Source organism: Cupressus sempervirens, chromosome 3, assembly GCF_028749045.1.
Source record: "Cupressus sempervirens isolate cs-2001-9-10 chromosome 3, ASM2874904v1, whole genome shotgun sequence".
NCBI lineage: Eukaryota > Viridiplantae > Streptophyta > Pinopsida > Cupressales > Cupressaceae > Cupressus > Cupressus sempervirens.
The window spans coordinates 557,357,179-557,369,419 of NC_143120.1; the positions used below are offsets into that span (position 1 = coordinate 557,357,179).

At 34.3% G+C, this 12,241-nt stretch overlaps 1 protein-coding gene across 3 annotated transcripts in view; it reads right to left on the bottom strand.

Moving 5' to 3' along the window:
- LOC149567640 (inactive purple acid phosphatase-like protein) overlaps nt 1-12,241 on the bottom strand; it is a 191,807-nt gene that overhangs the window by 29,333 nt on the left and 150,233 nt on the right. For all 3 annotated transcript variants that reach the window (XM_089820892.1, XM_089820891.1, XM_089820890.1), the window contains one exon: nt 9,351-9,390. In XM_089820892.1, coding sequence (XP_089677018.1) covers nt 9,351-9,390 — 40 coding nt within the window. The remainder of the gene's footprint in view (nt 1-9,350; nt 9,391-12,241) is intronic.

The following is a 12,241-nucleotide window of genomic DNA, read 5'->3' on the forward strand; positions in this document are numbered from 1 at the left end:
TGGCAATTACATCACCAAGTACAAGGCCTTTGTCGATAGTCTACCAGATTGATTCATTTAAAAATAAATAGTTTCAACATTTTGTTCAAGTGTATTTTTCAGCTTTGTAGTCTCAAAAGTTACAAGTACTTTCAGCCATGTAATCCAATAAATCTTCTTTCTTGTTCAACTTAGTCAAGGTGGTTGAGTTTCTCCCACCTTTTTCTCCTCTTTTCTCTCACTCCTTTGCCTATAAAAGGAAGTACCTTCCATTGTAAATGTCATCTTTTTTATATGCAAGAGAGCTCTACCAAACTTGTGCAACCATAACTCCAATTGTCTAGTGCAATTTTGAAAAGAAAAGTGAATATAAAGAAGCAACATAAGTATAAAGAACCTGATTTTAGCCATGAGTTCTAAGATCTTCACCTTCTTACCAAAAATAGAGCCCTTGACATCATGTAGTCCACATAGGCTGCCTACAATCAACTCAGGACCCCTTTTAATATGTTGTCATCGTAAGGTGTAACTAGTGTTGTTATCCTAATAATCTCACTAAGAGAAGAGGCGATTGTTAGTTTAACATATTCACACAAGTGTTCCATTACAGTGTCTTGGACTAAGGCAATCATATAAGGCTATAAGGCCCAATTTAATAGCCTTACAATCAGACTTATCCACTTTGGTTAAACAAGAATCCAACCCTTCCAATTTAAGGCCATGTACGCTTTTTACAGACTCTAATTGCCACTAGATGATATATAGTTCATTCCCTATATCAGTTTCTTTCTTCAAGTCCCTTGGTTGCTCACCATTAAATGTGTCGTTGAATTCTTTAGAAAATGCTCTTTGTTTTAGATTTTTCATGATCTTAGTTTGCTTGTTCCAATCTATATACATGCTCTCAATTTTCAATCTTTTTGAAGAATTTTTCTCTCCTGACCCCTAGTTTGATGTACAAGCCCACAACTTCAATGGCATTGTCCCTATCCAGTAGCTTCAAAAAAAGAAATAGTAGTGTATGTTTACTGCCTTGACAGATGATCACCTCCTATCTAAACCAACAAAACTTTGATACCAATAAGTACCACTTCGTTTTCTTGCACTTACAATTTCCAAAGAACGTTAATTGAAATGTATTGCATAAACCACCAATGGGACTATGACTACCACTTGTAGTATTGTCAAAAGCTATAGTCAAACTTCATTTCTAATTACAGATCAGAACAGTTGAGGTTGGTTTCTTTGTGTATTCCAATCTGCTTGTTTCGAATTCTCTTAAGGATATGATTTGTTTCCTAGAAGTATTGGCCTACAACCTCTACAAAATTCCCTGAATGTTATTGTTTCTCTAAACATTCCTTGGTTGCATTATGTTTACTTTTACTAGTATGTGCTCTATGAATAATGGTACCTACAATCTCTTAAATCGTGGCAATATGAAGTACCTTTACTTGATGAAGTCTTCCCAGAGCTATAAATTGAATTCCACAACCAGACTTATGCAAGATTTGGCTCAATTATATGAATTGTTTGTCATGCCTCTGCTTAAAGCTTCAGAGTATTTTTTATATTATACCCAATAATAAAAACTTGAATTTCTTCAATATACAAACTTCCACGTCTTCTTTCTGTTATGCGTGCAGAAATCTTAAAATATTTTCCCTTGGTAACTATGATGTCAAACCTGTCAACCAAACTAAATATTTTCATTGCCTGCTTAACCGACTTCCTTTACCCACGCTTGGACCAACATGGAGACACGGACTCAGGCTGGCAATGTCTTGATATACACCTCCTGAGTTACCTCACATTATCAATACTTGCCTTTGATGCTCAACGGTTGCTCCACAAAACGCTATACCCCCTCTGATTTAAAAAGTTCATAGTCTGAGAGACTCAACTATAGATTGGCAACTTGACTTCAAGCATGATATCCACAATGTCTCAGACTCAGCACCAATAGCTTTAAGTCACGATAATCCTATACACCCATCACAACTCCTCCCATACTTTGAAGAAGCCAAAAACGCCTTTATTTCCAAATGTTCCAATTAACTCGCACACTTTCTTTGATAAGATTGTGAACTTCTCACATAGCTTGTATAAGAGAGTCGGGTCTATCCACAAAATTTCCAAGTCTGAATATTCCCTTCATGAAAAAGAAATGACAAGTTTTTCAAATTCTGGTATTTTTGTCAATGCAACATAAGCAACTGTATTACACTAACAGTTCATGGTTCATAACTTTATTCTTTTCGGTAACGACAACTAATTCCCTTGCAAGAACCCTTTGCTCAAAATTAGTAAATGTAACATCTCCGAGAACCAACACTACTTTTCTTGGATTTTCATTCATTGAAGTCGATTGGTTAGACATGTGAAGATATACAATGCAAAAATGATAAATTGAAAGATCCTTGATGGATCTCTTCTGCCGATCTGCTGTAATTTTATTATTTTTAAATTTGTTTTCCCTATTTAATAATATTTTCTTGCAAAGTTAGATAGAAGTTGCAGAAGGGTTTAAGTGTTTTATGTTTTTGATGATTTTGCAATGAGTAATAACAGAAGTACAATAACCTGAACCAGTTCTGAAAATATATTTCAAATATAGCCAAAGTAATTTCACTTCAAGCAGATTTTTAAATATAAAACCTAGTTTGTAACCGGATGAAGATTTACAATAATATCCAGATGATTACAACCAAGGATAAACCCAACCTGGAGGCGTGACGAAGAAATATGAACCCAGAAAGAAGATACGGCCAGATTCCAGCTCTCCAATGCTGCACGTGGGAAAGAATATGGCTGCCAGGTGTTGCCGTACAGCTGCAAAGTGCCCACACGTGGATAGAATGCCCAAATCCCAGCTAAAACTTTGATTCAATATTGTGTTCCCAAGAAGAAATAATGCACAATCTCCAAAACACCTCTGACTGCAACAAATCCAAACCACTATTTTGGGGGCTACGTCCCAAACAAGCAAAGCAAGTGGGGTTGGCGTCCCAAGTGCTGAAAGCTCAATCAGAGCCCAAATCGCAAATCCAAGATGTAATATGTCAATAATGAATTAGAACTTTCTCTTTACCTCATAACCCACCATACTTAGCTCGAACCCTAAAAATGTCTCCATGTGGCGTTGGGTTATAAAATAATATATTTCTCATTTTTAAAGTGGTCAAGTATCCATAAATTGACCTTTTTCCCAATAGAAGGAAATCCATTCACCGAAATGCTCTGAGTCAAAAGAGAAATATTTAGAAAATTTCAAAACCTTTCCAACAAGCTATTACACCAAGGGATACTCATCCAGATGAAGCCAAAAAACACCTTATTACTCCAAAATGGCTATAACTTAGCCTTATTTAAATTATTAAAATGCTAACTTAGGAGAATATTTAAATATATTAAAATATTTTCCAAATAGCGAACTGATAGCCCAAAACACCTCTACAAGGTGAAACTGATCTCGTCACCTCCTGTGACTAATGCCAGATAATTTGAAATAACTGACAGTCTCATCTCTCAAAAATAGGGATACTCCTAAAAAATAGGAATGTCTCTGAATCTCCCGAAACTGAAACCATAGAATGATCTCGTAGAGACTCAAGAATGTAACCCATCTCCACCTCCTAAAATGTAGGAAACTCCTACAATTAAGGAACTGCTCTCCTACTGTCTGAAAGTCCAGATCCGAACACTGTGTACCCTGACTGGGTCCCTAAACACCACTGCCAGCCTAAGGGACTCTAATGATAGGCCAACTCTATCGTCTCTGATGTCCACTCTAGAAAGGGGACATGACATAAATATTCTTCCACCTCACCATTTCTAGGAACCTCCCAATTCATCAAACTTTCTCCTGTGAAATTCAATTATTTCCATCACAAAATTATATCATCCAGCATGACAACAAAGAAACAATTCTAAAAGAATCTTCGAAAATCTGTGAACAAGCTATGAGCACATGTAGTTCTATTCGATAAAAATAAATTTGCAAACTTCAATTAGCAAAATAAATCCTCCCTTGAACTTTAATGCTATGCTCAAAAATTTCAAACCTTCACACCTCAACAAAATGTTCAATACATTTGTTTAAGACAAAAACAAACCATATTTTATGGCTTACAATATTTTCAATTGTCGTCTAAGAAAGCCCAAAAATAATAAACCAACTTAATTTCTATTCAAGGCAACATAATAATTTCATTCAAAGCTTTAGTATATCTGATATTATATTTAAAATATGTTTGGCAATATTAGCTTCATTCAAGTCTTCCACGACGTTCTTGCTACCAAAACTTTGATTGATGCAGACATAATCAATTCTTCATCATTACAAGGAAGGGGTCATTCACAAGAACTACCATTCTTAGATTAGATTGAACCATAGCAGATAGTCTCCTGTGCATGTGCAATCTGATCTCTTGAAAGAAAAAATCCTCTATTCACACATGGCTAAGCTTGCCAAATAAGAAACATGACTCAAAATGAGAAGTAATCGCATGTATGTTTAGATGCCGCTACAGAATTGACATTAATATTCTTGTTCCAAACTCCAGACACCAGGCAGGAATGAACCACTACAGCTTAACAATATAATGCTAGGCTTTTGTTGAGCCCATTAAGTAATATTTAGGCAAACTATAGACTCGAACATTTTGCCCGTTGTTTTCATCCATAGAAGCTTCAAACCTGTAAATACTTCCTTTCTTTTTTCTAAATTTTTCCCTCTGATAAAACTATCTCCAATAGAAATTTTTGAAACCTCTTACACTGTTTGTATATTTGCAACTAAGTCCTGAGCAGACCTCTGACTATACCCAACACGATGGCAGGTTTGAGGCTATGATACCACTGTAATATCCCGAATGGATATTCTCCCAAATTTACCTCAACATAATTTTCAGAATATAACAGATAACTTATGCAATATGAACCAACATTATAACCAGCTAATGAACTACCACTGTAATATCCCGAATGGATATTCTCCCAAATTTACCTGAAAATAATTTTCAGAATACAACAGATAACTGATGCAATATGAACCAACAATATAACCAGCTTGAACCAGTATACTCACTAAAATTCTCAATTTTAATACAACTTCAGATTTGTTATTGTATTATAAACCAACAATACAACAACATACATAAAATCCAACCTCAAAAATACTATTATAGTCAGATTGGAAATATCATAAGGAACTTGTATGCGCAATGTGAACTCCATCTTGAATCCACCACAAGGCTAAACAGTGCTTGCATCTGATTCCCAAGAAGAACCTCAAGATCGTGAAACTAAAAGCCAAGCTTCCACTTCCTCAAAAGGAAAAGGAAAACTGAAAACAATATCCAAACCCAAGCATACCCAAAATGAATGAGACTTCCTCTTTTAATACTCCATACTGACTCTTCAAATTTTCATTTTGTCTTTCGTCTTATTTCCCTTTGTCACCTTTTACCCTTACTAATTAAAAGAGACTCTTTAAATAGTTATATTTTAACTCAAAAGTCACTATTTTAATTTTTGTACAAGTTTGGACTTGTAATTCTCTAATGTCCCCATACAGGCACATTACATGCAATAAGCTGAGATTATAGCCAAATAATATTTGGCGCTGGGAAGAATTACTGATAATTTGCAACACCAAATCCAGTTAATGCAGCTCAAAACCCTTGTAAAAGTTATTGGTGGGTGTCATGGGTGGTTCCTTTGACAACAGCAGCCTCAAACATTTATCACGCAGCCTGCTAATAGAAATATGGTAGCTTCAATAAACATCATACAACCTGCAATTACACCACAAACAAAATTTAGATCATCCTTCAATCCTCACTATGTAATGCAGTCTCAGCTACTGGATTTAGCCGATACAGAGTGCACAATTCACCAGCAATGAAGTGGTTGAAAATGCCAAGATCACACAAGAATTTACAATTCCTGAGATGAAAAGCTTTGAAACCCTTGATTCCAAACTCAGGACACAAAAACCACGTTCCTAAATTCACACCTCTTCATTTTCTTCTTCATTAACTTTTATAATACTTCCCCCTAAATCTCCACTAGCAAGGCTTTTTTATGAATATGGCATTTGAATTTGTTGAGTTATAATATATCATTAATAAAGCACAATTTTAATCAATGAGTATTAATTACTTGTCACCCTCAGCATGGCAACCAATTTATTATAATGTCAATTTATAACATTAATAATAAAACATCATTGAGGCCATTTAAAAAATTAATCACATTAAATACTCGTTATTTTCAAGAACCATTTGAATCAGGTTGTATGAACAGCGCATGTCTTAGTTCATATGCATGCATGCATGTGCGTGTGGGTGTGTGTGTTTATGTGTGTGTGGGCATGTAGGGTTGTGAGTGTGTTTGTGATACTAAATATGTATGTACCTAGAAATTCACAAATGTGTGTGTTTGCATATGTTTTAATTTAGTCCTAGTTACCGAATTCATGCCCTGGAGGCCAGATCCAAATTCATGCCCCGATTCGTAAAGTTCTTTTTGTTTTTGTTTTTTTGTTTAAATTATTTTCTTTACAATCCAATGACTTCGATTCATGCAGTTTTTGTTTTTTTTTTTTTTTTTTTTTTTTGTTTAAATTGTTTTCTTTATAATCGCAATGGCTTTGATTCATAGATTCATACTATGAAATGATTTAGAATCATAGGTTCCTACTATGAAATGATTTAGTTTTAGAATTATGTATATTTCTCTTTTTTTTGTATTTTTAATGCATATATAAAAATATTTATATCTATATACACACACAAATCTTTACGAATCATAATAGGACAAAAAAAATCATGAATTCACAGATCCAATTCACATGTCTAAATCGGATTCATATCCCAAATTGGCAACTAAGAATTTAGTAATAAATAAAATAAACAAATTGGGGCTTACTTTAGATTCCATAATTGGTTTCAATATAAAATCGTCTAATCCCGATTTCATACTATGTCTTAAAGCATTTTCACCAAGAAGCTTGACTAAAAGGTCACCAATGCAATCTTTGAAAATTTGAGAAATTGCACATACAATTATTGTCACTAATAGTTTCAGCCTTTCATCTTTAACAATTTTCAAGTTCCAATTCAGTTTAGAAATGTAGGAACATCAATTGACAATAACAATACTATGAGGAGTGCTAATAGGCATTAGATTCAGCACAAATTCCACTCTTAAATTATACATATAAAAATTTCATCTAAGTTATGCCTTGCAAACAATTCTAAACACAGTCCACAACTGAGAGAACAGTTTTTCTTTATGGTACATTGCAACTAGACCTGCAAGGTTACCAACAGTTTTGCCAAATCCAGAATTATGCTCCTATTCCACTTTTCAGGCAACTGTCAAACTTGTCCATGTTGCCTTTATGTTCCTCAACCTTCTGGAGAACATTCCCTTGGCAAAATCTGACAGATTTTCCAACTACCTTATGATCATTGGCTCGTTCAGAGAGGTATTTATTCTGTTCACATTGCCTTTGGCCAAATCATTATCAGAGATTTTGAAGATCATGTTCAAAATTTTGTCTGAATTGTTTTATCTTGAGATCACTGTTGTACCACCAAAAAAAAGCATCAAGCTTTTACCTCCTCTCACTATACCAACATAGCATCCATGAAACAGAAATGTCCCTCAAAATATTCAAAATGTGAAATATCTTACCACACAAGTTCTTGTATGCATTTACTATCAATAGTATACCAATATTTTTGGGGATTCTAATATCAGGCTTTTAGCTTCAACTCCTATTATAATGCTTCCAACTTGTATTTTTGTTCCCTACGTATCAGTCAAGACTCAACCTATATATATTTTTCATCTGCGTTATTTGGTGTGGCCAGATCTAATTCTTTTTTTTCTTTCTTAAACTCACCTGCTTCAATCAACAATAGAGGATAGGATTGAAATATTCTTGTCTGAATCAGAAATCTTATCTGCATACACTTCATTCTTGGATTCATACTATCAAAGTCCAACTTCAAACTTTTTTATTTGCTTTCTTAAACAGTATTTTTTTCTGTACCGTATAATAAAATTATTACACCACATCATTGTTCCTTTAGATAATAGATTTTTCTCTAGCTTTTGAGATTTCCATTCCCCTTGAAAGAGTTTATAATTTGATACTTGTACATTACATCTGATTTTCAGATTCGACAACTGTGGGCACAAGTTATACAAGTCTAGTTGTGTGTTTTTGTGGGTAAAAGTAAGGCATATCCTTGCAGTTGCATTATTGGAAGTGGCCAAAAGTCTTGCCATATCCCTCTTTATCGATTTTGTTTACCACATTCTATGTGAAAAGAATCCTTATATTCAAAAGTCAGGGCCACACAGCTGCTTGATTGTGACCTAAGAGTGTTTGAAGCTAAGGAAAATGTTGATCCTGAAGGGCTTTAAAATTTGAAGTAATAACTGTTTGAGTTTGCATGTCCAAGCAAAATCAAATACTGACAGAAAAAAGTCGTCTAGCAGGGAGGATTGACTAAGAACCAGAAATTAAAAACATAAGGAATACCACCATTATCTCACTTCTACCTCTACTCAATTCCTTACTGATCTTCATCTTTATATTTTTACTTCTTGTTACTATTACTGCTACGAGGCTGATCATCACCTCCAATTCCTTCAGCCATTGATAATGGTTTTCCATAAGATGAACACTGCCCTGCTATGGCTGCATAATGTGATCAGCACTAAATATTTGAAAATCCCTTACCACCGTTTCTAATTCATCTAGATGAACTATGTCTTACTGCAGAAGATATGCCTAGCTAGGTTTCACCCTCCTTTTAAAAATATCTGCAGTCACAGATTGTGGATGCTACCAAAGAATAGAATATCTTACCACAGATTTATTAAATTGAAGGTTCTGTCAAAAGTAGTTTGTGAAGTCGAACCTCTAATACCTCTTGCCTCCTTTTCACTCATATTTGTGTGGCACCTATAACATCAATCATCCTTTGGCTACAGCATACTCCCAATTCTGACATTGTCTCATTAATATTTTTCTGATGTGATACAACACCAAAGAGCCATGGGATGACGCTGAAACCCATTTTCCAGAACAAGAGATGCAAATTAATAAATACATATCTTTTCTGAGGAATGCCAGAACAACATACAAATAGCCAAATTTTTCACCTTGGATGGTCTAGCCAGAAAGAGCCAAATCAATGTTTTGGGGAATGGCTCAAACAACTACCAAAATGCACATCAAACCTTGAATAAATACAAAAATATATAAATGAAACCACATTTAATAAGGAGAAAAAAATGGACTGTGGACATAAGTAGGTGTCTATAAATTGAGGTGATTAAATGTGTACCCATTTCCAAAATGTTCTTCTCCCCATGTCCTTGACCAGCCTGCAAAATGTATCAAATTCTAAATTAGATACTTCTTTTCATCAACTAAGTTTTTAAAACAAGTGAAGAAAATGCCAGGCCCAAAATTGTCAAATACGCATCATAATTACTAATTCACAATACCCAGAAAAGATGTCAAATACTTCATGATAATTACTAATTCACAATACCCAGAAAAAATGTCAAATTCTTCATCATTTTACTAATTAACAATACTAAGGGAAAATGTCAAATACCTCATCACACTTATTCTTTTATAAAACAACGACTATACCATAAATATCAACAGTTCAAACAGTCAATGCTAGATACTTCAAGACCATAATAGAGTAAATACCAGCTGCTTAAGCATCAATCTAAAGGATGAAAATAAAGTGTTAAAAGCATGCACTCTTGAGACTTAAAATAAGTGATTATGCCGTTACCAAAAAATAACAATATTTCTAGGCAATATAGATACTTCCAAACAATAGTAGAGCAAATACCACCTGATTAAGCATCAATCTAAAGGATGAAAATAACGTGTTAGAAACATGCACTCTTGAGACTTTAAATAAGTATTTATGCTGTTACCAAAAAATAACAATATTTCTAGCCAGCATAGATTTGCTAGTAAAACCTTCAAATATAATTGGGAAACATTGCACAAATTCAATGCGTTACTGCATGTAAGTTAAGGTAAAGCTCAAATTTCATATTGAAACCCATTTCAAATTAATATCTATCAACAACAATGGATCCACAATGCTGTTTGCTTTTTCCCTATTACCGTCCAACCATGTGCATACTAATAGGCTTCAATATATAAACAATTTAAGATGCATTAAATAAAGATAATTTCATGTATACAAAGCCAAACCTCTAAAAATTTCAAAACATAATGCTCTTAGTTTAGATGAGGTTTTATCAATTTAAATGAGAAAAGGAAAAGAAAAACTTAGCATCAATTAAAGAGAGACTGCTGCATGTACACAATCACAAGGACCTATGTTGCGTGGGTTCTCTAATCAAAATCTTTCCAAGTTGCTTACTTTCAGTCATAGTAGTTGTCATCCGGGGGTTCTAACCTCTACATTTCCACAATTATTAGTGATCATTTAGTTAGAGAACTCATTCCAATATTCAAAGAAAGCTCCATCATTGACTGTCAATCTATACCAGAAGTGAATTGACATAAGTAAGCTCTCAATTAGAGACCCTTAATGCAAATTTGTGGACCTGGATAATATAGAAATTGCAGGCATAGTGAGTCCATCCAAACACAAAATAGACCATGTATTGATCAGGCTTGGTCACAACAAAACAAAAATCAGCTGCAAAAAGGGAGAGAAGTTAAAGAGATGGAGAACTCGGAGATAAAGAAAAACAAAAAGGAAGGGCCAAAAGAAGAAGAGAACCACAAAACATAAATGTATGGAAGCCTTTAGTAATTGAGGAATACAAATAGAATGAAGTGATGATAGAAATTATATGAGCTAAAAATGGTCTATGGGACCCAAGAGTACCTCAACTAATAATAGGAAGTCCTAGAAAGAGAAATCAAGAAAGGACCCACAAAGGGAAGAACAAAATAAAAGAAATACAAAGAAACAACAGTACCACCAACACCATGTTGGAAAGAATTCTTCAATTGCATGTTGTCATTCATGTTACACAAATGTCAGTATTAACCGAACAGTGTAGAGTTTGTAGTATTAACCTTGTATATCTCAGTATTAACTGAGCAGTTAGGTAAAGAAAAAAATTTAGTATTAACCGTGAAATGTAGAGTTTGCAGTATTAACCTTGGATATCTTAGTATTAACCGAGCAATTGGGTAAAGAAGACCCTTCAGTAATAACCTAGCAGTTGGTTAAAGAAGGGATTCCTGCTTGAAGTATTGACCGAGTGGTTGGGCATCAGAGGACTCGCAGTGTTGACCGAGGGTTCAATCCTAGTATTGACCGAGTGACAGCAGAATGCATTTGTTTAATAGTTAATTGATTGAGGCTGACTATTTGGATTTTTATTGATTATTTGAAGGGTATTCAAGCCAACTTGTCCAATCTTATGATATATAAGAAAGGTCAACTTGTGAGGATAAAATGTACAAGTCGATTATGAAATTAAAGATGGATTTGTAAGCGAAGGCAAAGCAAGAAAGTGTGAAAGAAAAGCTGCAAAGAATTTTCTTATCAGTAAGGATCCAGAGGTTAAGCCAGAACAAAGATCTGAATCTACAAAGGAAGTTGCTTCATAAATAAGCTCAAATTGTTGTTGCTTTCTAACCATTGTAGCAATAAAGAAATCTCTTAACGGAGTTGACTTAACGGTCATATTGTAAATCCTCTAACAAAGTAATATTTCAAAATTGAATTGTTTAAAGACCTCTAACCAGACCACTCCTAACAAGGTGATCTAAATCCTCTAAAAGGGTCATACTTAATAGTATGTTTTGTAACCTTTAATAGGGTTGGCTCCTAACAAGGCTCGCTTCATAAGAGCAAAAAATATTGTGACTAATCGCAAGGTGATTTTCTCAAATTGGGTTTGCACGTTAAATCTTGGTGTCATCTGTCTTCATGTTATTTGCTTATGCTTTATGTTTCTGCAACTAAGTTACTAAAGGCTAAAATAGATTAATAATCATAAGATTGTTTTGTTAACCGAGTATCAATAATATTTTAGTGTTAACTGAGCTGGACAATATTGCATGATCAGTGAAAGTTTGTATTGACATCTAAGGGACGAGGAATTGTTTTTGTGGTAACTGATTCACCCCTCCCCTCTCACTTACACTCTACATTTCCAACGATTGGTATCAGAGCATTTGGTGCTTGCAGGAAAGGTTTCAAGGACCTAAGCTAAAGAT